The sequence below is a fragment of the Apostichopus japonicus genome, chromosome 5, assembly GCF_037975245.1.
Source record: "Apostichopus japonicus isolate 1M-3 chromosome 5, ASM3797524v1, whole genome shotgun sequence".
Lineage (NCBI taxonomy): Eukaryota > Metazoa > Echinodermata > Holothuroidea > Aspidochirotida > Stichopodidae > Apostichopus > Apostichopus japonicus.
The window spans coordinates 19,778,256-19,806,236 of record NC_092565.1 but is presented as its reverse complement, the minus strand read 5'-3'; the positions used below and the strand labels follow the sequence as shown (position 1 = coordinate 19,806,236).

Sequence of the window (27,981 nt, the reverse complement as noted above, 5' to 3'; positions counted from 1 at the left end):
GTTGTAGCAACGGTACAACTCTATTGCGCAATCAAAGAAACAGAGGCTTTTGATTGGTGAATACTAATTTGCGTCAAGGCTATACCCTAGCAGGTGAATTAATAACTCGTAGGTAACTGTGTGTAAAATAGGATATTGCAATCAATTTTTAATTGTAAGTAAACGAGACAAAACGATAGCGAATTTTATCCATAACCAGCAGTGTTGACGTTTGTGTATGCGTAATAACGTCAAGGTGTGAGTCGAGATAACTGTGTAAATGGAAGACATAGAGACAGAAAGATTATTAACTTTGTTTTGAGTTTGTAGGAAAGTGTACGTGTAGCCTACTGTGCCTAGGCTAAGATAAGTTTAAGTTGGCCTCCTGAAGAAACGCGTTAAGAAACCGTTAAAGGATGGCTTCGTGTCAAGAAATTGACTTGATATTACCTAGCCAAGAAGTTTTGGTTTTTCCAGGGCTTGTCTTCATTATTCTCACCGTTGTTCTCGGATTGTTGGTTGCTTTTCTTCTGGCCGTTCCTTTCATAAAAGAGCTCGGCAAGAAAAAGGTATGGTACATTTCCCTTCTTCCAAATTAGGCTTAAACTTTTATAACATAGTTAACGGTTGGGAGTACTTTTATTACAACTTGGTAGAACGACGAAGTGGTTGAGCAAAATAGATTGGGATTTGTGGAAGACAAAACAAAGCACAATGTTCGTGACAGTTTGCATGGCGAGCGTGCATATCTAATAACTAGACTACTATATTAAAACATTCATGTGACCTGCAAAAGTAATGTCCAGGGGCTCTCATTGTGTATTATCTGTGATGTCACTCATAGTGCCACTAGGATCGGAAACGTTTCCTATCTTTTCCAATAGTTTCAAGGTAGATTGTTAACACTGAAACCATTGTGACGAAGTGGTTGAGCAAAATAGATTGGGATTTGTGGAAGACAAAACAAAGCACAATGTTCGTGACAGTTTGCATGGCGAGCGTGCATATCTAATAACTAGACTACTATATTAAAACATTCATGTGACCTGCAAAAGTAATGTCCAGGGGCTCTCATTGTGTATTATCTGTGATGTCACTCAGTGCCACTATGATCGGAAACGTTTCCTCTCTCATTCTTTTCCAATAGTTTCAAGGTAGATTGTTAACATTGTTAACACTGAAACCATTGTGATCATTATATCATGTTCAGTGGTTTATTTTTTTTCAAATGAGTATTTGCAAACCATTTTCATAACAGAATATTTACATTGTCATAAATAAAGGAAAACATAAACAATGTAAACAGCAGATGTGTGACTCACTGATATCATGTCATATTTTTAGATTTCTTACAGTATTCTGCCTTGTCTTTGAATATTTTTGACAGAACATTAAACATGTTGCATTTCTCAAATTGATTTTTCTAAGGTGTTTTGGGAGTTTCTGTTCATGACTGTTCATTATTTTTATCACATAGACCACTTGCAATGATGATATGTCTATGTTTTCTTCCACCAATCTAGAAATTTTTTGTATCTGTGAGGATCAAAACAATCCTTTTTTCTGTATTTTCTGTTACTGTTAATCACGGTAACAAACAAGTGCAAATTTCAACATTTCTCTGTACAGATTCAAAAGTCAGAGAAGATCATTGGTGGTAACAATCGCATGATTGTTAACGACTGGGATGGTGTACAGGAGGATGGTGTTTACTATGTGGGCGGAGCCGCAAGAGAGACAACATCTACCTACCGAAAAATGCAAAAGCAGAGAAAGCGAGATGACCATGAGGTAACGTACACATGCACTGATTTCCATGTTAATTGTGACCTTTTCAATCATAAGGATGGGTGAGTGTATGATGCGTTGCTTATAAATGCAATATCTCATAAAGGGAAACTGATGAATCTCAATGTTTGTACGTGGATGCCTCATATTGAACAAACCCATGTGTTTCCACTGGAGGTGGTCAAAGGTCACTTGAGGTCAGCCAAGGCAAACATGTGAAAACCTTGTCAACACAGTATCTCAAGAATGAAATCTTGCATGTATCTCATATGAAGTATGTGGATGTGCCAAATTGGGTCGATGGACCCTATTGATTCCATGGAAAGGTCAAAGATCAGTAGAGGTCAACAGAGGTCAAAGTCAGAAAACCTTGTAAATAATCCCATTATGCGTAAATATTTGCATGGTTTGATCAGAAAAGTGGAAAATTGTAAAACGTAAAATGCAAATTGTATAATATAAAATATGCAAATTGTAATGCATTAATTCCTGCATGAAGTATTTTGATGATGTCATTATTTGAATCTTTTTTTGTTGTTTCAAAACTTGTTCTTTCTAGATGGCTGCTGTTTCATATAGAAATGAGACAGATACAACAATAGATGAAGAGGAAAGAGAGGCGGGAGAAGAAGATGATGAAAACAATAGTTTCTTTGTTTCTTATCACGGCATAGTGTCAATCCTCTCTAGATCAGGACAATCAGCCAGAGCAAGGTAATGTTTCTATAGTCTGAATGTAAGGGAGTGGGAATACCTTGTTATATCGGAGATTGTCAAATATTTAGCCCCAGATATGCTAGAATGTTAAAAAAAATGGTCAAGGATATCCATTGTCAATATTTAGCCCCAAATATGCTTGAAAGTCAAATAATGGTCACGGATGTCAATTGTCAATATGTCCCAAATTTATGAAGCATTTTCATTGCAAACTTAAAAGTATTAATTTCTTCACTAAATCAAATAATGTCTTCTGAAGCAGTCCTCAATGTCTGTAAATAATTCATAGAATCAGAATTACACTTAATTGTCTTAAAATGTTATCTGAATCAGAAGTACAAGGAAAAGTAGTATTTTTATAAATTGTGAGCAGTTTTTAAGCACCTGAAATTTTTGGCAATGCTTGTATTGTTATAATCAACATACCACATTGTGTATTGAGACATTTTCTCCAGGTTTTAAAACTGTCACAGTGGGAGTTAGAATGAAAGTCGTAAAAGCTGTTAAGTTACCAATATTTCAAAGTATTTGAATATTGATGTTGCCCCTTTCAGTCTATCAAAATTACTCTTTTCTACCAATCCCTAAATATAACTTGTTTTTCTTGTGTATTTATTTTTTTATATATTTTTTGTTTTTCAGAGAGAAAGCCATGGAAGATTTGAGTATTGAAGATATTCGAGAGGCTTGGACCTTACAAACTGAAACACAGAAGGAAAAATCTAATGTAAGGATAAAAAATGATAAATGAAATGAACTTACCTTCAGGAATAGGAAAAAGCTGTGTACAAAACTGACATGTATTTGTTATCAAAGTAGGGAAAGGAGGGTAATCTCCTAAAAGATATAGGTCTTCCAAAGTCATCCAAATTCGAAGACGCTCCTACTGCGTGTACAACATTTCTAGAAACCACAACTTCTTTAGATCCCCTCTGTAGTTATCTTGCAACAGAGGATCAGTAGAAAAAATCGGGATCATTTGTGTTATCATGCTTCATTGAAGCCAGGAAAAGAATATATGAAAGCTTTAGTGATTTTCCAAGGGTCCTAATGCCAGACCCTCGGATAGTACTATCACCAATTTGGGATTATAAGGTGTTTTTTTTAGTTGATGAGTAGTGAGGTAACACAACTTCGCTCTCTGAGCGAGGACAATAGTTGACTATGAACAGTCAGGGTAAACACTTGGTGTAAAACATTAAGAAGTGTAAAGTCTGTAGCCTTGTTGTTATTGGGCTTGAGCCTGGGGGGAGGGTCAGAGGGAATACATAAAAGTTACTAGAATATATGGGGTACATTACATAAATGGTAGTTCATCAGTAGTGTGCAGATAGGTAAGTGGTTATGTCCATTAGTACACAACCAGAGAATGTTTTTAATGAGGGCATGCATATATTTAGGAGATTAAAAAGTTGTTGAGGCATTTGGAAATAATCATTGATTGATTGAAATGTTAATGCTCATAGGCGTAGGAGGCGGGGGTGGGGGGGGGTTGGGGGGGCTGCAGCCCTCCCAACCAAAATTTTTGGTGAAAATTCGGGCAACATGCTGAGAATTTTTCGGGCACCTACTGAAAGAAGAATAACTTGCAATGTGTTTTTCATTTTTTTGGGGGTGAAAATTCGGGCAATATGCTAAGAATTTTTCGGGTTAAACTGATATTATTATTATCGTTATTATTGTAACGACTTCCCCAATGATTATAACCAATATGGAAGGGTAATAACAGGGAAAATAAAACCAAAATTTTTTGCGCGCTTTGCGCGCATTTAACATCTTATTGTGCATGTCATATAGGCATTCATCGGTTATCGGCATGTGATGTAATAACTGATGAATGCCTACATGATAGCACATTAAAGCAGCATTTTGCGTCCTTTTCTATGATTTTTCTCAACCGCACTGACTCCACTATGCCATAACGAGATACATAACTAGCTTATCTATTTATATCTTACTTCAAATGGTGGCATAAAAGTCGAAAAATTTGCAACTTTCAACTTTGTTTTCTCCAAGATATTTTCTTGGCTAATATCTTAGTTTGCTGTTTTGTGATTGATATATATGTAAAAAACCTTGATGGACATGTCAAAAAAGTAGAAAACGGGGACCAAACGCAAAGTGTTGCTTTAAGATGTTGAACGCGCGCTTAGCGCGCGAAAAAATTTGGTTATATTTTTCGGGCAAGTCGTTTCAGCCCCCCCAAATCAAATCAGGCTCCTACGCCTATGTTAATGCTTGTGTATTTAATTTGTTGTAATAGATTGAAAAAAAGGATTTGATTATCCTGATAATATTTACCTTTTGGATATCATTATTGATTTTTCAGATATTTGTGTCTGCTCTCGGAATACTCCTTGGGAAATTTGCGGCAAATGAACGTATAGGTGAAACTTACGCCAAAGAGTTAGTACAGCGATATCAACAGGTAGGGATATATATTTGAAATCCTGAATACAAGTTTTAATTGAGAAGTAATTAAGCATTGCATAATTACTTAACCCTAGGACTTGTTTCCTTTCCATGTCAAAAGAGAAATAAGAGAGATGACCATGCAGTTTACATCATAGGTATTTGTGAATATTCATAAAGCAAAAATGTCATATTTATTTGTAGAGTTTTCCTCAAGCGGAATAAAGAAACCTCCAGCATGTATTTCCTTTTAATATTTTACAGAAAATTGAAGAACAAGAGGAAACCATCATAATTGAATTATCACAACTCGAAGATGACATCAGAAAAACAGAAAAGTCCAACCTTGAGATTGAAGAAGAATTGGAAATGAAACGTCCGGAATATTCTCGGAGAATGGTAATTCTTCTGCCTTTGCTTTGTCTGATGGTTTTGACATATTTTTTGTACTAACTTAATTTAGCTTGTCAGGCAATTTTTTTTTGTCATTTTATTTTACCTACTATATTATACTTTATTTTATGATTCTTAATATTTTATTAGGGCTTTAGGAGCCAATTTTCAAAGCAAGCGTATTCAGTCCAACAGAAAGGGGTTAACTTAAAAATCGAATATTAGATGGTTTTGAGGTTACTGAACAATATAAATTGTCTTTGATCCTTGCCTTCGTTATTCCTTTAAGTAAAAATATATGTCGTTGAAATTTAACCAAATTTGCAGTTGGTAATTTTGTCTAGATTACTAATGGCTACACTCAGGCACCACTCACCTCACCCCCCCCCCCCCCCCCGCACAGCAAAGTAACTTATTTAATAAAACTGAATACTCACAGAGATCATCTTTGACTTGGAATAAGAATGATAGTAAAACATTAATCATGTTAAGGTTGGTGATCCTCATGTTTACATTTCAAGTAATTGTAAGCATAATGTATTTGATCTGACCTAACCAGGAGTAACTTATGATTATTAAGGGAATGTTTTGCACTTGAATTAACACTTTTCATAGATAGATGATACCATTTTTTTTAAATTTCTCTTTGTCTGCTTTATTTGATTTTGAAGGCATCTGTTGTGGACTCTATCAGCTTAGAACTGAGAGAAGAACTTCTAAAAAATTCTGGACTGAATGAAAGCGAGGTAACTATATTCCTATTGAATTAATCGTTTTCGGTTGTTTTGTAATTTTTTTGATATAATCACACTGATATCAGCTGAAAAGGGATTGCTCTAATTGCCAAAAAAAAAAAAAACCTTATTTTATCAATATACCCTCCTACAATCTCTCTTTGCTTTTTTTCTCTGTTCACATTGGCTTCATCATCTCACAGAAGAATGTTTAATCTCATCAGTTGCCAAGTTCTTACATTAAATTCTAAGACCAAAATGTCAAAATACAATTTACCTTGACAACAATTGATGGGACAGGAATGTAGTATTTAGTTCACTCATCTCTTTTACTGATTCCAATCTAGCTAGGCAGTTTCCCATCTACCTAAACCTACTAATTGATAAAAGTTTAGCACTGCAGGAAGAGTTTGTTTATATAATATATTATATATGTTATGTTATATTTTTAGTTTGATATATTTTTAGTATTATAAAGAGCCAGTCAATAGGTAGATGAGAGCGCAATAACAAAGTTAATTATCTCGAATAAGTAAAAAGTGGTAAAAAGCTGAAAAGTGCTCCAGCAGTCCATTTGACTGTATGGACGCTCCGCTACTGGAGTGAGATGGGTGATTCTGCCCTTCACTCCAACAAATGTCTCTCTCTGTCCCTAGGAATTTTATGAAAAAACCATAGAATTAAGGATTCATGCCTGAAATTAAACTTCTTTTATTCATGTTCCAATCTTTAGGTTGATGCCCTCTATGAGAAACTCTTCAAGTATTTGACCATGACAGAGAAAATGATTGGCGAAGAAGTCGAGGAACAGAGTACAGTGAGTCTTTCTTTCTTTTTGGATTTAGCATCATTTAAAAATACAACCTCAATCTGAGACCATGTTGCAGAGCTATAGTGTCATTAATTGGCCAATAGTTTCACATATGCAGACATTAACATTAAATGTTGAGGTAAGAGAGACTTGTTTTTGTCTATAATTGTTGGTAGATCTAAAAAATCTTTGGATTTCAGTCTAGTTTCTAGTCGATAAATGCTTGTGTTTTTGTAACCACTTGATTGGATTATTACAAATTCCCTCTTGTTACTGCAGATTTTACAAGATCGGCTGACGAAGAGGCAAGCTTTGGCTCAGCAGTATGCAGATCTTTCAACTAGGGAGAGCAAAGAGACTCAAACACAGATTTCTGAAATGAGAAACATCCTTAGTAGTGGCGTAGAAGATCAAAAGTTGACTCACATGCAAATGGAACGGTAAGAGTTATACTGCCCTCCCTTGTTGCACTATATCCCCATGGTAACCCTTAACTACTAAACCTTGACTAGAGATAAGAGAAACAGATCAGACTCCCCTAAGCATTTACTAGATGGATGACAGAAAATGTCTGTAGACCTTTGAAGGGGATTGATGGGTTCCCTACCCAGTGGCATAGCTAGAGGTTTTGGCGCCCGGGTGCAAGATTAGAAAATTGCATGACATGTAGTCATTACAGAATACAGAACAGAATTTAAAAAAAAGAAAACGGTGGAAATGGACTGAAAAGAAATCAAAAAGAAAACAAAAACAAACTACATTCAGTTCAGATTCTTATTAGTAACTGGAAAATATTCATGCCTGACGACATACATCAATTTCGTCATGTTTTTCTAAAAAGTGCTTCTTTTTTTAACTCCCTTTTTCCCATTTCAGCGCCCCCCTAAACCCGGCGCCCGGGGCACGTGCCCTCCCTTGACCTCCTAACTACACCACTGTCCCTACCGTGTGTCTATTTAGCAACACATTAAACCTACATCAGGGTAGGGGGAGGGGTTAGGGCAAAGACTGTCCACTTATTATTGTTGGTGGTGGCAGCCTACGTCTACTTCTAAGTTTTTCTATGGTCTATGATTTACAGAATTGTCAAAGACTACAAAGACGGCCAGGCTTTGGCTAACGAACACTACAGAAGCGGTGAGTATCTCTTGAATAGAATGTGTAGAGATGAAGATCTTCAATATTTTGCTAATCGTTTGCAATGTAATCATCATATTTCCCAACAAGGAAGGGTGAGGAGGGCGGAGGGGGGGGGTTGGTGGTAGACTGTAAGGGGCATTTGCTCCTCCCTCAACAAAGAAAAATACATTTTACAGTGTAAACAAAATGGAAAATAGTGTCCGTTTTTGTCTGACCAGACAAACCCGAAGCCTACATTCGGGTACCAAGTTTCACCAAGAGTTAGAGGCATAAAATTTCATTCTATTTATTTTCACCCTTGCTGTTCTAAGAGCTTATATTTACAGTGGTGTGTCGTGTATTCACATATTACTGAATTAAAAAGAGATGGAAGCATAAAATAATAGTTGGTAAAATCTTATGTAGATTTGTCCAAAACATCCTGTCACAAGTTTACTTACATCGTTCTTGTGATAATATAAGGTCGATAATTCCTTGTATCATTTTTGGATTTGTTTTCCCAGAGTTGGATCGACAAAGTCGAGATCTTATGAAAAAACTGAAGGATCATCGAGATGCAGCCATGGCAAAGTTGCAAGACAAACAGGCCAAAGAACGAGAAAAGTTTGAAGACGCTGCCCGTAATGCTGTGAATCCATCTGATGTAGTCCTGGTTGGTAACATCTCCCTTATGTTAGAGGAGTTTTCTCTGATTTTAAAGGTCTATGGATACCTAGAAACAACATTGTCCTAATCACTCTAATAGGCATTAGAAATCATGAAATCCAACAAAGATTAACTATTTCTTTTCTTAGTTCTAGTTTCTTTAATGAATAAACATAAGCTAATTATGCACATTGATGATGTAGAGGGAGTGACTGCCTAATTTTTCTGTTATGTTATTCCTTTGTTTTTACAACCTTCATTTCAAGTGCACAGAACAGAGGTTTATGGCTGAAGGCAATTTTTTGAATTACCCAAGTAACAAAACTATCATTAAAAACATGTTTTATGCAGTTTCAGTTCATTTAAGGTGAAGTTACAATTGTTTGGTATGATGCCATGCTAGGAAAGGGGGGCCTATAACCCATATAGTACCAGGATCAATATGTGCGGAACTGGTTAGTGCTTCTATTGCAGTATTTAAGACGTGGAACAGAAATCTGACTGAAAGTAACCAACTGTCAGGCACTCCAACACAAGTTTGAGATTGGGCCAAAGGGGCCAATGGTTTTGGTATATTGGACTAAAGTCTGGTAGATGATCAATATCTTATATGTTGGATGTCTTACTTGTTGTGCATTTTATATTCCACTGTGTTTATGCAAATAGTTATTTGCATGAGTTGATTAGCCCATGAACATTTGGAAGACAAATAAGAGCAATAATTAGACTATCTTTTACATTATATTTTTTTTATGTTTTCGTGAAATTTCCTTTCACATTAAGGCTCATCATGATCTGAGGCAACAGCAGAGAAACGAATCCAACGAGATGATCGACGAACTTGATTACAACGAGGCAGAGGCGATGAGCGTCTTGAGGAAGAGACTAGCCGAGCGTAAGAAGGAGGAAGCAGGCGAGCTGACCGTGAAGATTGTAGAGACCCTGACGGAGGAGACGAGAATGTCGGAGAAGGAAGCTGAAAAAATTATGAAAAAACATCAGGCAAATTGTACCGCATATGAAGGTAAAAAACATGGAGAAGGATTATTGGCAAATTTTGTTGATAATACAGAGCATGTTATGGTAGTTCAGGAAAATGTTCTTTAAGTGTTGAGTGATCGGGTTTCATTTATTGCTTAAACAACTGAATAGTTGTGCAGAGGTATTTTTATAGTTCTTTGATCTCAAGCACTGTGATAGGTGATGAAGGCGAAAGAATTGAAATGTTTCAAATATGTAACAAAATACAAAGGTATTAGAGGTTTTTTTTAAAAAAACGTAACAGAATACAAAGGAATTATAGTGACTTTAAATGCTGTAGAGAATACAAAGGATTTGAAGAAAGTGATCCAATATGCGGTAAATGAAATACGAAAGAATTAAAGTGTTTTCAAAAGTTTAAAAAAATACAAAGAATTTGAAGAAAGTGATCAAATATGCAGTAAATAAAATACAAAGGAATTAGAGTGACTTCAATGCTTAATAGAATACAGAGGATTTGAAGAAAGTGATCCAATATGCAGTAAATAAAATACAAAGGAATTAGAGTGACTTCAATGCTTTATAGAATACAAAGGATTTGAAGAAAGTGATCCAATATGCGGTAAATGAAATACGAAAGAATTAGAGTGTTTTCAAAAGTTTAAAAAAATACAAAGAATTTGAAGAAAGTGATTAAATATGCAGTAAATAAAATACAAAGGAATTAGAGTGACTTCAATGCTTTATAGAATACAAAGGATTTGAAGAAAGTGATCCAATATGCGGTAAATGAAATACGAAAGAATTAGAGTGTTTTCAAAAGTTTAAAAAAATACAAAGAATTTGAAGAAAGTGATCAAATATGCAGTAAATAAAATACAAAGGAATTAGAGTGACTTCAATGCTTAATAGAATACAAAGGATTTGAAGAAAGTGATCCAATATGCAGTAAATAAAATACAAAGGAATTAGAGTGACTTCAATGCTTTATAGAATACAAAGGATTTGAAGAAAGTGATCCAATATGCGGTAAATGAAATACGAAAGAATTAGAGTGACTTCAAAAGTTTAAAAAAATACAAAGAATTTGAAGAAAGTGATCAAATATGCAGTAAAGAAAATACAAAGGAATTAGAGTGACTTCAATGCTTTATAGAATACAAAGGATTTGAAGAAAGTGATCCAATATGCAGTAAATGAAATACGAAAGAATTAGAGTGTTTTCAAAAGTTTAAAAAAATACAAAGAATTTGAAGAAAGTGATCAAATATGCAGTAAATAAAATACAAAGGAATTAGAGTGACTTCAATGCTTAATAGAATACAAAGGATTTGAAGAAAGTGATCCAATATGCAGTAAATAAAATACAAAGGAATTAGAGTGACTTCAATGCTTTATAGAATACAAAGGATTTGAAGAAAGTGATCCAATATGCGGTAAATGAAATACGAAAGAATTAGAGTGACTTCAAAAGTTTAAAAAAATACAAAGAATTTGAAGAAAGTGATCAAATATGCAGTAAATAAAATACAAAGGAATTAGAGTGACTTCAATGCTTAATAGAATACAAAGGATTTGAAGAAAGTGATCCAATATGCAGTAAATAAAATACAAAGGAATTAGAGTGACTTCAATGCTGTATAGAATACAAAGGATTTGAAGAAAGTGATCCAATATGCGGTAAATGAAATACGAAAGAATTAGAGTGTTTTCAAAGGTTTAAAAAAATACAAAGAATTTGAAGAAAGTGATCAAATATGCAGTAAATAAAATACAAAGGAATTAGAGTGACTTCAATGCTTAATAGAATACAAAGGATTTGAAGAAAGTGATCCAATATGCAGTAAATAAAATACAAAGGAATTAGAGTGACTTCAATGCTTTATAGAATACAAAGGATTTGAAGAAAGTGATCCAATATGCGGTAAATGAAATACGAAAGAATTAGAGTGTTTTCAAAAGTTTAAAAAAATACAAAGAATTTGAAGAAAGTGATCAAATATGCAGTAAATAAAGTACAAAGGAATTAGAGTGACTTCAATGCTTAATAGAATACAAAGGATTTGAAGAAAGTGATCCAATATGCAGTAAATAAAATACAAAGGAATTAGAGTGACTTCAATGCTTTATAGAATACAAAGGATTTGAAGAAAGTGATCCAATATGCGGTAAATGAAATACAAAAGAATTAGAGTGACTTCAAAAGTTTAAAAAAATACAAAGAATTTGAAGAAAGTGATCCAATATGCAGTAAATAAAATACAAAGGAATTAGAGTGTTTTCAATAGTTAACAAAATACAAAGGATTTTAAGAAAGTGCTCCACTATGAAATAAATTACAAAGAAATTGAAGTCATTAAATATTTCAGAGAAAGAAGTTGATATTATCAAGTGAGTGTTTGAAATTTTTATAACTTTAAATTTTCATTATTCTTTCTTTAAATGCTCTTTAACATGAATATTTTTACAACATTTAACATACTGTATTATCTTTTGAATTTTCAGAGCAACTAGCAAAAGAAAAGCAAGAGCAGTCTGAAATGCTTCAAAGGAAAATTCAAGACAGGAAAGAGGCGTGGGAAAAAGAGAAGGAAAGAGAGAAAGTAGAACAGGAGCAGCTAGCCAAACAGCAGGAGAAGACAGTCACTAAAGTATTAGATTCACAGTCAGGACTGGAAGATGAGTGAGTAATCTCAGGGAATTTGTAAGAGCTTCATAACCTTCATTTAAAGGTCAGCGTTATCACTATGGCCCAAATTTCAATGATGCTAAAAATTTGCTAAAAGGTATCAAGTACTTTAACTGAGGTTTTGACTCTCCAAATTATTTGAAAACATTGAAGGAATTTCTAGCATATTTTGGAGGTAAGACTGATTACCTTTAAGGGGTAGTATAAATCACTATTGGGGGGGGGGGTATGCATTCTTCATTGTTGATATATGTACACAGGATACAAGGAGCTAGAATGAATTCATGCAGGATTTTTTTTTTTTAATGGGGAGAGGGGGGATGTGGGGTGTTGGTGTGCAAATTGTACTGTTTACATATCAGAATGTTATTTTTGGATAATCACAGGATATTACTACATTAATTCAGTTTCTAGAAAGCAGACAAAGTGAGGATAACCATAAACCTTCCAATTACACTGGTCAGGGCTACAAAGCAAAATGTCCCAATCGAAACACATGAAGTATTGTGTTTGCCACCTCTCCTGACCCTCCCCCCCCCTCAGTTTCAGTCCCAGTTGAAGAAAGAAAAGGTTAGGTCTAGGTACATATGCTACGATTAGTTTTGTATGCTTAGTTAACAGGCTTGAAACTAAAAGGTTGTCTTTACTTTATCAATTGGAGTTATATTCTGAGTCAGAAATACTTGGTCTCAAGCGACGTACAAATACAAACATCTGCTTTGATATACACATATGTTTTAAGGTTCTGTTTTATTCATGTATGGAAGGCAATTAAGCAATATCAAGAGAGGGAAAATGAAAATGGATCGGTGCTCTGTATATATTAATTTTGAAGTAATTTACATCTTCCTTTTTTATGTTTCAAGGGCACGTAAGAGAATCATGTTACAACACGAGCAGAATTCTGCATCTCTCCAGAATCATCTTCAGTTGACTCGTCTCAGACAACAGAAGCTGTAAGTAGATTGATTGCTTGAGACATTTGCTTTTATTATTACGTAGACTAAAGACAAAAACCCTGCTTGAATGATGATGACGATGATGATTAAGTATTTGTAATGATTAAACCAGTGTTCTCGCCAGGAATTTTTCATAACAGAATCAAAACTAATTTTTTTTCCTTAATATTTTAAAATAATAACATGTATATTATGTATAGGATATCTTTCAATTCTTCTTGTTTGTTAACTTTATCTTGCTGTTTAACATATTTTGAATCTTCAAGTTTACATATCTCCACAAAACCAAAGCACTCTGAGTCTGTCATGGTTTAACATAAACTTTTAGCCTATAAATACTGATCTCTCATGATGCTTCTAGTGAACAGCCTTTTTTTCATAGCTACCAAAATGTAATTGATGTGGGAATGGGGGGGGGGGGGTAGGGGGGTTGGATTCAGTGTTGTCATAGTCATTTGAGGTCAGAAGTGGTTGAACTGTAAAAAATTAAATGTTCTTTATCTCAAGAACTGTAGCTTTAACAAATCTTGTATACACATTGTAGAAATGCTTTGACTGTGTGTAAAATCTCCACAATGTTTGATGAGGGTCAATATTGTTAAAACTGTCCATTCCTTTACTTGGATGTCAGTGTTCCATTTCCATGTATATCACAAGTAACTGCTCGATAGAGTGTGATATTGTTTGATCTGATTCTCTGTCAAGATTGGAAGCCAAGCTGTCTAAAAATAAGGCCCGGATCGACTCTCTGAAGGAGCAACAACTAAAGGAAGCAGCAGCAGCCGATGATGAAGATGAAGCAAAGACCATCAAGAATCAACATGTGAGTTTATAACAAACTTCTCTTTGTCTCTGTTTTATGTATCTGTTATGAAGTCTGCAAGTAAGGAGAAGAAAGCTGCTTATGTCCTAGAGATAGCTTAAGGGGACTACAGAGCTGGGATTACTTAGATATGTAAAGACTTATAATAATAGGAATAAAGGATAGAGCTAGAGATGAGGAGAGTGGTTTAGGGCAGTTGGGCTGTGGCCTTGGTGAGGTTATGGAGAGAAGGTAATAAGGAGAGACAAGGAAAGGGAGAAGCCGAGGTTGTTTGAGAGGATAGCGGTGATAGTGTTGCAATTTAGCAGAGGTTGTAATGAAGGCTTGTTGTTATGAGATTGTGAAGGAAGCAGTGGTATTTTGTGGAGTCTGATAATAAAAGAAGAAAAGCATCAAATTACATTGTCCTGAACTTATAACCCCAAACTATGTAACAGTATCATTTGTGTATTTGCGATAAAAGATCAAAGCAACTTTCACAGGGGTAGTGAAATTTTAAAAGAAATGAAGGTTTTTATTTAATTGCAATTCTGAATCAGTTTTCACCACGTTTGGAGAGAGAAGTTTCACACCATTGTTGCTGTATATAGCCAAATTTGTTTTGCCAGCAAGAGATTTTTTGCTCAAAGGTAAAAAGTTAAAAAAATGCTAATCTTTCAAGTAGATGATGGTTGCCTGGATTTTTTTCATGCTTTTTCCTTTGCAGCAAAATATATTTTGAGGAGGGGGGGAATTACCTCTTAGCCTTTGTCTCCTTTATGCATGCCCTTTACACAAAAATAAACATTAATTGGCACAAAATATTTTATTAGTTTGTTGGATTTAGTGTTACTTATTTTAACCAATATTTTTTTTAAATTTTTTTTTAATTAAGACATTTTTGGTTACAGACTAAAATAACAGATTAATAACTACAGATTACCAACAACAAATTAATTTAAATAAAATAATAAATAAATATATATATAAAAAAAAAAAACAATATTTGAAATGGAATTCACATAATGATTTGTTCCCCATGACTTGGACTGGCAATATGGATGTACTATAGACTACAGCTAGATATCGGATTCTTGTATTGATTATCAACAGATTATTAACAGTAAAAAACACTGTCTAGATTACAAAGACTTTCATTACTTCCTCTTTCATGCATAGGATGAAGAGTTGGCAACAGAAATGTCAGAGTATCATAAAGAACACGAGAAAACTGTGGCCGTGTTCCGAACAAAGATCGCCTTGGAAACATCAGAGATGTTGAAAGCTCAAGATGAGCAGATGGGCTCGTTGCTAGGAAGACTCCAAGTGGGTCAGGCGAGAAGGAGAGGAATTATTGAGAAACAGGACAAAGCCATACAAGAACTCCAGGTAATGCATTTTAATTCTGTGATTGATAGGAGAAGGTGATGGTTGGCAAGGTAATGCTAATAGCGAAAACAAACCTATTCCTCATTGCTAGGTGAAAATCCCGTCTCCATATGCCCCTAAAATCTAGATATGTTTGTATCAGAATCAAGATAACTATATTTTTGTCAAGTTAAAACTTTATGAATTCAGGAAAGAGATACTAGAAGATGAACTATGATGTCATCATCACCGATTTATTTTCAAAAGGTTTGCTTGAATTGCATTTTAAAGTGATATTTTCCTCTAAATTAAATACATTTGGAATGTTCACTAATTAATAGTTAATACATTGTAAAGGCAAACATTTGTATGACATTATCTTCCACTGTATGGAAATTATTTGAAAGAAAGATTATTTTGAAAGAAGATTATTTTGAAAGGAGAAAGAAAAACAAAAACATTTTCAGATAGCTTATAACAATACACCAAATTGAAAATTTCATATTATCTTGACAAAACATCAATTCAATACCTGGCATTAGAATATCTGTAATTTAAAGAAGATGTCTCTGTGCAGTTGCCATTGTTCAGCTCTTTCAAACCTACAAAATATTACGTAGTATAGGAATGCCATTTATCATCTCAGATCACCACCCTCTCCCTGCCCCAAGCCTCTCCTCTAGAGTTCATCAGCAAATATGTCAGATAGCAGTGAATGCAATGGTTTCTATAAATTTCATAACCCAGACAATTGGTCATAGCAGTATTAATCAAGCACAAAAGCCCCATCAACAAATTTACACAAGAAAGAGAAGGTTAACACGTTTTCTCATGATGTGAAATGAAAAGTTGCCTTTCTAGAATTTCCATTATTCTGTTAGTGTACTTTTCTTTGCCGTTCTATGTTTGTGTGCGTGTGTGTGTTTTACTTTTTCAAAGGTTTATTCATTTATTCCATACATAAGTGTTAGCTGTACAACTTAAAGCAGCATTTTGCGTCCTTTTCTATGTTTTTTTTTCAACCTCACTGATTCCACGATGCCATATTGACATACATAACTAGCTTATCGATTCAAATCTTACTTGAATAGGTGGCATAAAAGTCGAAAAATTTACAACTTTCAACTTTGTTTTTCTTGAAGATATTTTCCGTTGGGATCAAAATAAACCTCGCCCATAATATGAATATTTAAAAGCTACGAACATCATTGACTAATACGTAATACAACACCATGCTTGATTTGTGTAGATTGTCTATGGCAGTTGTACCAGGGCTGCTGTTAGACTAGAGTACCAGCTCGCTGGTTGTACCAAGTTACCAACTCGACGTTTTGAATCTATTTTTAGCAATGGCTCATAACTACATCTGCATCTCTGATTGGTTGAATTCAAATTAGTGGGTTGGGGGAACTGTATGCGATAAATATTAAATGTGTAATTTGTCGGAGGACACTTTTCTCATTATCTGCAAGTGTCCTTAGTTACTCGCCAATTAAGGCTTTTGGCAGGGTAAAAGCTATGCTAATATCTTAGTTTGCTCTTTTGTGATTGATATATGTAAAAAACTTGATGCTGCTTTAATGTGTGAATGATCTTGAAAGAAATGTTGTTTCATTTGTATAATCTGTAGAGTCATTACTCTTAATGCCCTTACAGGAGAAGTTGGTAGATACTGTCGGTGATAACAACAGAGTATCCGAGAAGAAGACGGAGAGAATCATTCAGAGGCATCTACGAGAGGTTGAGGAAGTCGAAGACAAGATGAGACAGGCAAGAGAACACCAGGCAAGAATCTTACAGGAGAAGTATGAAACTCAGAAGCTAATGAGAGAAAAGTAAGTCTTTAAGATTTCATTTATACATCTTCTTTCTTCTATGTGCTGTCTTCTTTTTTTTATCTTTTCATTGAACTGAAAGAGGCGGATGGAATCAGGAAGAAGGGGCTTGGAGGAGGACGGGATGGGGTTCAAACCTGACAAATATTTACCATTCAAATGGGGCTTATTTTGTTTTATCTACTATACTCTTTTTGTAGTTGTTAATGTAGAGGGATTAGTATAAATGGGAAGAGATTGAGGTTCAAAGGTTAAAATGTGAGAGTGTTTACCTCTTCAAAACAGACCAAAGTTCTGCTTTTCCATCAAGTTTTAATGGAATGTTCCATGATTTATTTATCTATCTTCAATACACTTGAAGGAGTTTGACGAATAAATTACGGGAGAGTCATTCTGACATCTCCTCCTTTAATTCATTGGGATTTCTTTTCAGTTCAGGTTTCCTCTCATGGTCAACCGGTATTAATAAACAACCTTTGTTTTTCTAGTGTCCATGTCTTGACATTTCTGTACATGCGAATAACATGGAATGGCATTGGTATTTTAGATATTGAAACCAATTAATCTAAGATAAGTTAACCAACGTACCCGATTGCACAGTGTTGGGAGGATCAGAATAAACCGATGCTCTAAAATTTGAAATTAACATTTTCAGGAAATGTGGTTATCTTGAGTATATGTAAGGTTTAAGTAGGGTATTTATCATGGAACTCTCATGTGTTAACCTGATTTTAGAGTCTCCACAAAATTCAGAGAGCTTAGCATTAAAACTACTTTTAAAAAGCAATCTAAGTGACCAATTATATAACAGACCTTAACTCACAGTAGATACATGACAATGGTACAAAACAATTGTATGAAACATGATAATGGTACAAATGGTACAAATCTTTGAATATTCCTGGGGAAGATATCTCGGGTGATTTTTTTAATTCAATTATGCTTCCAGTCGTTTTTACAAGGATCTTTCACTTTTCTTAAAATTGCTCAAAACAATTGCACATTACTACTTCAATTTTGTTTTCTGGTTTCCCTTAAAAGAACTATTTTAGCACAAATGGAAGTGACTAAACCAGCACGTTCCAAGACGGAGATATCAACGTAAGTCTAATTCTTTCTTCCTTCACCTAATCACATTTTTTTAATTCTAACTTTTAAATAATGCACTTTTCAAATTCTTAGCTGTTTCCGTTGTGTGTTTCTATATGACATCTCTAATAGTATGCACATTGGTGTATTTATTGCATGATACAGACTAACCATAACCTCACTAACCCTATGTTTTTTATCTACTACATCTTTGTCTCATATACAGGGGGGTAGGAAGCTTCCAAAAAGTGGGGGGGCACAACATCAGAGGGGCACTTTTTCATTCCACAACCACCACTCGTTTTGCTATAAACCGATACTCACCAGCCATATCACTTAAAAATATATGTGTTAGTATGCTATCAATACTATTTATTGAGATTGTATATTGTTAACGGTGCTACAAAAAGATACAGGATGCCATTTTAAACATAGCATATACATACTAAAAATAAATAATTACAATAAAATATTAAAATTAACAAAAGCTTAAGATATCCAAAAGACAGTTGATCATCAAAGGGCACATTGTATTTGCCAGTAGGGCACATTTGCTATTTTGGAAAAAAGTATCCCCCCCGGCTCCTACCCCCCTGCTCATATAACATGCTATTGTTCATTGGATTTGCATTAATTGACCTTAGTGCAGCAATTTTTTTTAGTTTGGTTCTGCATAAATTATTCTCTTTACTGTATTGTTTGCCTTACTTGTTTGTTCTTTCTTAATTTACACATATAACAACGACTGATACTCTACTGATTGGCCAGTTTGTTTATCACAGCGCAGGGTTGACATGTTTGTCTGAAAGTTTTAAATATTTGCAGAATTGCCCCCAATTTATGCTAGAAAGTGCTTGTCATAAATTTGACTCATATATCCTCGATTTGTCTTTGATATAACAACAAATTTTCTTTCATGCAAATTGTACTTCCTTATGGGAGCAAATCAGAACTTTATTTTATAGTAATTTGAAGTCTGTCAAATAAAAAAAAAGCATAAGACAATGTAAAGTTGTTGTATTTGAAGTTTGAAATGAATCGTAAATAAGATATATTTCATCATAACGAATGTAAAAAACTTGAAAATGGACGAAAAATGTAGGTCTAATGTTACCTCACTCCTCCCATGTTTTGTTTCTGAATACATTTCTTGTGTACTTTATTTGCCTATGTGACCTGTATCATTTATCTGATTCTTTACCTGTATCCTAACATGATAACTCACTCCTAAGTTTCATAACCCTATGCCTGACTCTTATTTCTCTGTGCCTCTGAATGTCTGGTTTTCTTTGTTTTCATATTACATTACTTTAACCCATTAATGCCACCATACTTACCTACGATGGTCATCAGGGGGAAGAAAAAGAAGAGGTGAGATTTTTGTGGACCAGTTTCATTTCAAATGACAAACAAATATATACACAGAGTAATGAAGAGCAAACAGTTATGTTATATTTAATCAAAGCATAGTGAAAACAAGTTTATATTTTCATTGCCAATTTTCATTATTTCTAAATATTAAGCATGTACAAAAAATATCAAGTATTGCTGAAAATACTGTCAGGTACCTCTAAATAAGTTATTGAGGAAGGTGAAAATCAGACAATCAAATATTCAAGGCACCAGAAAAATGCTGAGACTAGCCATAATATCAAGCCAGAAAGTTTGATTATTATTGAAGAAAGGGAGGGGCCAACAGGGCTAAAACCCCAGGATCAATCAGGTTTCCCACAGAAGTATTGCAAAAAATTCATAATTTAGTTTAGGAAATGCGAGGACATGAAAAAAATGGGCTGTATGACATATCTGTCCCAGAGGTCCAAAATGGCCTTTGTGCAGAAAATAAAACAAAAAGTGGGGAAAATTTACTGTGTAGGTGAGTGGATTGAGAAGGTAGAAGCAAACGTACTTTTCCTTGGTTACCACAAACCACTTTCATTGGTATTCCCTGGTTACTGAAACGTAAGTTTTCCTTAGTTACTGCAAATCTATGAGAGTAAGGTCTTTTCGTGCCATTTCTATGGAAGTGAAACCACAGATGTCATTTCTTTGCAGTGATATTAAATGTCAATGTTAAATTTATGGTTACAATTTTGTTAATCCAATTTATGTCTTGAATCATATCAAATTTCAGAACGGCCATGGAGGTTCTAAATAAGATTTATGAAGACAGCAAACAAGAGCAAGCTCTGAAGCAGATTCAGCAAGAGATGAAATCAGAACTGATGCAGCAGAAACAGGCGATGGACAGACAGCTACAGGAAGCTATGAAAAATGAACTTGAAGTATGTCGTAGTACACACAAGCAGACGACTTATCCTAACCTTATCCTAACATCAAAGCATTCCTAAATTCTTTCCTTAGGTACCAATCCTCCAAACCGTATCTTATGTATGTATGGGTGTATGTATGTATGTATGTATGTATGTATGTATGTACGTATGCGTGTATGTACGTGTGTATGTATGCGTGTGTGTATGTATGTATGTATTTTAGATCCTCCTGCAAGCAGGAACTCGGGAAAAAGCCTCATTGGCTTATCAAAGCCGCAAGCTGACCGAAGTCAGTCTCTTACATTCATATTTAACGTCCATGATTATGAATTGTCAATTGTCAACAACTCTGTAACTGGACGACATACATTAATCTTGGAGTGACTCAAACCGGGGACCTTATGATTGGAAGGCACCGGCGTTAACCACTGAGCTAACACTCTTATAATTTCAGAATCCATATTTGTCCCATTATTATGGGCAAATTTTTGAGATTTCTAGCAGTATGATTCAGGAGTGACCATTATTTAACTTTCTAGCATATTTAAGGTCAATAAGTGATAGAGTTTGAGCCAGTTTATAGCCATTGAATATTTTACTGCGTCCTCTTTTATATTGTGCAATACTCAGAATTTGAATGAATATCATTTTGAAACAAAATTACATTTTTTTTTTGTTGCAAATACGATACGACGTTGGTGATATTACCCTCGTAACTTTACATTTTCCTCCAGGAACGAGAAAAAGATTTCTTGGGTGATTTAGCAGCTGTCGGTGAACTCCGGAAAGATGAATTAACTGATTTAGTGTCAGCTGCCATTGAAGGTAAGCAAAGTCATAAAATTTGATTTGTCAGGCTTGTTTCTGACATAAACACCTCTCTCCCCTCCCCCCCCCCCCACCCATGCACACTAGCTTCTGGAAATATCACAAGGTAACTGTTGCAATCTCTGGCATGTCTGAGGATTCCTGCAAGTGTTCAAAATGCCTGGTTTCTTTATGCTATTAAGTTCCAACTTTATCCAGTTCTTAAATTCCAACTTTGAGTAGCCACTCCTTCCAAATCATCCCACTTTTCCACTCTTCCTTGGCTACATAAGTATTATGAATCTTGTATACAGATATTTATTCAGTCTCCTTTAAGGTCACTTATTAAAAATGTAAATCATATTCCTTGATATGAAATACTGCATGCTGTGTCCTATGTTGTATTTTCTTTACATCTTGAAATATGAGAAATAATTTTGAACTGTATCTGGGGAGATTTACTTCCTACAAGTGAAAGTTAGTTTCCATGGTGATGATGCCTTATTACCCCAAATGTATTAGAAAATAAACAGAGATATGGCTGCCTTGAGATAGGAGAGGAGAGCATTGCACCTTGGGACAATTCAATGCTCCAAAACTAGGCCTGAAGAAAATCATACTTTCATATCTTATACCTGCATTTCCCTTGAACCTAATGACAGATCTGATTGTGTAGCATTTCAATATCATTTCTCTGATAATAATGTGTCACATGTTTCTGAATTTCTGTCCAATTTTTTATGCATTCTCTTTTGGCTTCAGAGAGAGATATTGACTCGTAAGGGAATCATCCTTTTTTCGGGTTGTTGTGAAAAGTGCTTTTATTTATCGCTATATAGCTGATTTAGTAGATTTAGTTTAGTTCAGGTCTTCCTAACTGCATTCAAACTTACAGACCAATTGTTTCCGATTCTTGAAATGTCTAGTTTGAATTAAAAATAACATTGCTTGAAGAACGCTAGTGGAAGTGGAAGGAGTTAAGTACAATGGTCGTTAAATTTTTACTCCACCCTCCAAAATTTAAGACATTTTTTTTTTACTTGTACTGTTATCATTTTTCTGTATCTTTTACTGATATAATCATTTCTGACTAATTTTACTTGACTAAAACCAATAACCATTATCTGCTAGCTACGTGCAGTTTGCTGAGATTTATCTCATTGTTCCAGTTCTCAATAGTTTCCAGGAATGACATCTCAAAAACATGTCTTTTCTCTGATTTGATTTCTTACTAATGTACATTGACTGAAAGATCGACCCCCTCCCCCCAAACTTTGCCCATCCCATTCCAAGTGTCCCTTCCTTCCTACACCGTTTCCATTCACAACATGATTTGTTGTCAGTGGGTCAAGTTTTATCAATCTTACGATATCTGCAGTTCTTAGATTCTTCAGAAGTGAGGTCGGCTAAAGTAATCCCTTTGTGATGCTATTTGAGACATCTACTAACATTGATTATTCATAAAAGTTGGAAAGGCCGGAATGCATAATCATCAGAACATGTTGGATTATATAATCTTAAAATGGACAAATTATGTCAAAGAAAAGACGGTACTCTTAGCACTTCATTTGACAGTTTTTTTGGGTGCGGGTGGGGGTGGGGGGGGGTGTATATACTGCTGACAGCTTTTGTTAGGACCTTTGTGTTCATATTTTGGTCATCATGATATGAAAAGACAAATAAAGTTATGGAATGTTAGTGCGGCTCATCAAGAGTTGCTTCATTTTTGGTTTAAATTAATACAGTTCCTTTTAAGTTTTATCAGTACTTTTTTTCTCTGTGTTTTTGTTGTAGATAGTGGAGGAGATGAACATGCTCAGTCTATCAAGAAGGACATCATTAAGAGATATAAATCTGCCAAGGCACGATCCGATGCTGAAGGAAACTCCTCTGGGGAACAGAGTCCTCCAACGAAGAGGAAAGGGAAGAAAGGAAAGAAGAAGAGATAAAATAATGGAGGAGAGATTCTAGGAAGTATTGCCTTTCGTAGGACTGTAGACGCACATGTCACAAACATATAGTTACCATGGTAACATCTTCAAAGGCGTATAGGTGTGTGCAAGTCAAATTCTACACCAGCACCTAATGTATGCGCAATGTCTTTCATAGGAGTATAGATCCATGTCACAAACATCGGTTACCATGGTGACATGTGTGGTGTTAATGAAATGTCTGTTAAGTGAAGTTTTTACACCTATGCCTGATGTATTAGACCCATTTTGCAAACATCGGTTACCATGTTCATCTTACTTGAAGTAAAGTGATATTGTACACCAGGGTCTGATGGACTTTTGTTTTTTCAGACAAGAGTAGACTAATCAGTTACCATGGTGACATGTTTATGTGTCAGATATGACTGCAAAGTGAAATGTGCAGCAAGGCCTAATGTACTCACATTTGCCTTTCATAGGAGTAAAGATCCATGTCATAATTGCTACATCAGTTACCATGGTGAATTTTCTGGTAGTTGCAGATGTCTGCAAAGTGGTATCGCAAAACACAGCCTAGCCACTATACTACAATATTGTCTTTCAAGGGAATGCAGACACTTATCACAAACATCAGTTGCCATGGTAACATGTTCATGTTGCTGTCTGCAGAATTGCGCACACCAAAGCCCACTTTATGGAATTATTGTCTTTCATAGTATCGTTCTATGCCTCAACATTAATATTCAAGTCAATATAGAGCCTTTTTGAAAAGTAGAGTCCATATCCAAGTTGATTATGAATAGTGTATCGTCACATATATATTAGATATAGTCTTTCACAATATCTTGTCATAACAAAGTCACTATTATACTTTATAGACACACATTCTAAAGTCTTTCAAACTCAAATTAATAACCTAGCTTTTTTAGATAATAACATTCACACCTTTCAAATTTAGTAACTGCCAAGTTTTCTAGTGTATTTATACATACGAGTTGTACCAATTGTATATTTTAAAGGCTGTGAGTGGTCACAAAATAGTAATCAAGTCAAGAATTATTTAAATATATGAAGAGGGACATTGACAAAATTGCCTCATCAGCTTCACTATCATGCGACATATATTCTAAGTATTTTATTATATAATAAACCGACAAGATTGACAATTTTGTCAATCTTTTTATATGCTATTTATATCGCTTTAAACCTTGATATTTAAATTTCATCCATTTTTGAGTTTGATTTAAATGAGCAGTACAACTTTAAATCAGAAAGTTACTTTGACTGTGTAAGATAATTTTTGTTCCTTACTTGGTTCTGATCTGTAGCGTTTACACCTTGGGGTAGATTTTGTGATAACAGCTATTTTGAAGTTGCGAATGATTTAAAGGCATTGAAGACTCGCCCCAAACCGCGTGCGGGCCATCTGAAAGAGTTAACTTGCTGTTGCTTGCAGGTACCATTTTATTCATGTCGCTACAAAATGCAGACAGTACAGTAACGAAACGTGATACTTTGTTATCTTTAGCTGGACCTGAGATGTCCATCTCTGTATTGGTTTATACACTGTGTTGTGGGTATGACCTTAGCTGTATGTATTGACTGTACACTAGTGTCTAATTACCTACAGTAGCAGCTGTGTGTGTATTTTCTGGGATTGATGGTGGTGCCTAATACTTCTGTTATGCCTCATTCGAAACTAGGTCAGATTACCGGCATTAGACGTTTCTTTTTGCGAGAGTCTTCACACCTTTTAAGATTTCTATCGCATAGAAGAAAGAGGAGGCATTTTCTTGGATGATATGTACGTAAGGACAAATATTAATGACGGAAATCAAGAGAGGCTTATTATATTCTTGAATTATGCAGTTAATGTTAACATGATCTAATAACAACTGACGTACTGTAAGTTGCTTTTGAAATTTCATTGAAAATATCGATTGTTTGTTGTTGCTGATATAAACTGGAGGATTAAAAATTGTCAATTTACCCAAAACAATTATTCCAACCTCAGCAAAATATTAAAGAACATTCATTTATATTCGTAACTTTGCGACAATCAGTCAGTTTTACAGACTGAATTATTGTACGAGTTTCCCTATTTAATAATGAAAGCAATATTTGAAATTCAGCCCATAAGAAAACGATTGATTATTACATCACTTTACAGCTATTGAAGCAAAATCTCACTCAAAGTGTGTGAACTTGTTTTTTAATGAAAGTTTCCTTTCAAATGGTTTGATTAAAAAATTTAATTTTTAATTGTAGTAATATGTGACAAGAGGGTTAGTAGTCATCATCTTTTCACACCTAGATACAGTAATTAGTTTTGCATTTCTCCTTCATTCTTCCTTCTAAAAGTCTACTTCCAATTCACAAATCTTTCATCTTTTCAGAGGGTTAGAAAATGTTCTCTTCTGGTTCAATTTTTTTACAGGGAACTTGTTTTGTCTTTCATAGGTTGTATTTTTATCTGAAAATGCATAAAAATATACACTGTTAATATAAACTACTAAAACTATGCGTTGTTGCACTTTCTTCAAAGTTGTACTATAAAATCATGTCTTCTCCTTGTTTTGAGGAACTGTAAGCTGAAAGAAAGTTTTAGTTCTGACTCCCACAGACAAACATGTGTGAGTCAACTTTTAACAAGAAACTGATCTTATTTGATGTTCTTCAAGGATACAGTTACCATGCATACTGTATATATAGGTGTGTTAAAGTCAAAATAGCCACAAAAACTTGACCATATCTGTCACAGTGAGAAAATCTTATCAAACAAGAACCTTATAAATGACTTAAAGTGTACACTAAAACGACTGCAACCCAATGCCAAAGTCAGTTTTGCCCCCTATTCCTGTGAAGGGAAATCTAAAAAACATATATATTGAATTAAAATAAAAACTGAAAATTAAGATTCAACACAACAGTTTTTATATTTCTACCTTCTTGTACTCATTGTTGTACTTCTAGGCACCAATATAAGGTCTGCACATGCTTCACTTCTGAGATATCATGTTTACAAGGTTTTAACAAATTGACCCCAAATGACCTTCACCTGTACCAAAAACAATAGGCTACTTATAATCAATGTGGTACTTCTACACACAAAATATAAGGTCTGCCCAAGCTTTTCTTCTTGAGATATTGTGTTTACAAGGTTTTCACAATTTGACCCCTTGAGACCCCATATCAAAATGTACATGAAAAACAAGTGTATTATGCGCACATGATGACCTATATTAAACGAATAAATAGATTAGATTAAAGTTGGTGTATGTATCCACATAGTAAATGCATAACAATTGAAAGAGTTAAAAGAATAGAGAAGATAACAGATGTCTTCAGATTAAAATGTAGTTTAATTGCGCTCTTTCAATATAACGAACGACATTCCGGACCGCGCGTTGATTAACTTGATTTTTGATGAGACGACTGGAGTCTACTTCTACGCGGGTTTTAATTTCTTTTAAACCAGTCGAGAGAAGGGTAGTCACAGTTGGGACTTGGCACCTTGTCTTCTAAATAACAAATTTCGTATTTCAATAGATATACCAAACTTATGTTGAAAAATAGCTGCATAGGAATGTCGACGCAAGGGACCCAAACAAAAACAGTCTCATCTGTAAAGAGGTGTACTTACCAGCAAAGCTGAGAAAAACGTTTTCGGCTCAAATAGAGACGGTCCTGGCTTCCAGGCATTCCCAGAATATATGGGAAGTAGTCACTAGGGTAATCATTTCCAAATTCAGTAAATAGCTATTACCGATCGGCTATAGGCAATTGCATATATAAGGTGGCATACTCCTACTCTATATCCATCCGCTCGATTGTTCTCCTTCAGGAAAAGTGCTAAAAGGCAGCAGGAGAACTCTTTTGTGACCTGTTATCAATCATGATCTAGTTTTTTTTTGTGGCTTGCATGTTGAAGAGCATGTATGGAAGTACATGTGGTGAGAAAATTGGTACAATTGAGGCAAGTTTAGATCCCTTTAGGCCTCCCAGGAACAGCGTAGGAAAATTGTTTACCACTGAGTGAAGAGGTTTGTTTACAAGTGACGAAAACTTCCGGCTCGGAAAGCAAAAAATCTACATGGTCATGATACGGAAAATTGATGAAGCCATGAAAAGCCAACTTATCAGCTATCCCGGTGATGGGTAGCGTTTAGCTAGTGAAACATTCTATATAAACTTAGTAAACATGTCTAGATGCTGTATCGAAGCTACTTGTTAGGGATTAAATCACCCTTCCCGTCGCACTTTTACTCCTTTAAGCCCAAAGAGACTCCAGTGAGCATCATAACGTGTAGATTGCGTCAATAAGAGACGACTTAGACGCTGATTTCGGTGATAATTTGTAAGGATGTTTAATGAAATATAGATACATACACTATGGTAGCCATTTCCACGGTCAATAAATAGCTATTACCTATCGGCTATAGGCAATTGCAGTGATTACGTCATCCATCCTCGTCTCGAAGCTATATAGGCGCCGCAAAGCACGTGTATTACGTGTAGATGCTGTATCGAAGCTACTTGTTAGGGATTAAATCACTGGCGGAGAAACAGGGGGGGTTGGGGGGGTTTTAACCCCCCCACTTTTTGAAGAGGGGGGTTGGCCCACACAA

At 34.9% G+C, this 27,981-nt stretch overlaps 1 protein-coding gene across 3 annotated transcripts; it reads left to right on the top strand.

The window, feature by feature from the left end:
- The first annotated feature begins 83 nt into the window (after positions 1–83).
- On the top strand, positions 84–26,210 carry LOC139967966 (uncharacterized). 3 transcript variants are annotated; one of them, XM_071972215.1, is made up of 23 exons: positions 84–548; positions 1,609–1,770; positions 2,327–2,481; positions 3,127–3,211; positions 4,814–4,912; positions 5,161–5,295; positions 5,961–6,035; positions 6,757–6,840; positions 7,114–7,274; positions 7,916–7,971; positions 8,478–8,626; positions 9,403–9,643; positions 12,106–12,283; positions 13,156–13,245; positions 13,954–14,071; positions 15,230–15,439; positions 17,075–17,253; positions 18,295–18,354; positions 19,696–19,713; positions 20,477–20,627; positions 21,350–21,440; positions 22,185–22,200; positions 23,217–23,356. In XM_071972215.1, exons 1-23 carry the CDS (start codon positions 396–398, stop codon positions 23,218–23,220), a joined length of 2,670 nt encoding a protein of 889 aa, XP_071828316.1. In that variant the 5' UTR covers positions 84–395; the 3' UTR covers positions 23,221–23,356. The 3 variants fall into 3 exon arrangements, with proteins under 3 accessions (XP_071828316.1, XP_071828314.1, XP_071828315.1); XM_071972213.1 differs by lacking the exon at positions 22,185–22,200 and having other exon boundaries at positions 86–548; positions 23,217–26,210; XM_071972214.1 differs by lacking the exons at positions 19,696–19,713; positions 22,185–22,200 and having other exon boundaries at positions 87–548; positions 23,217–26,208.
- Positions 26,211–27,981: the final 1,771 nt, after the last annotated feature.

Excerpts from the sequence above, each read along its gene's own strand:
- LOC139967966 (XM_071972213.1), top strand. The coding sequence starts at position 396 with ATGGCTTCGTGTCAAGAAATTGACTTGATATTACCTAGCCAAGAAGTT. Across the intron at positions 8,627-9,402 it reads ATCCATCTGATGTAGTCCTG|GCTCATCATGATCTGAGGCA; the intron begins GTTGGTAACATC and ends TTTCACATTAAG. Across the intron at positions 15,440-17,074 it reads AAGCCATACAAGAACTCCAG|GAGAAGTTGGTAGATACTGT; the intron begins GTAATGCATTTT and ends ATGCCCTTACAG.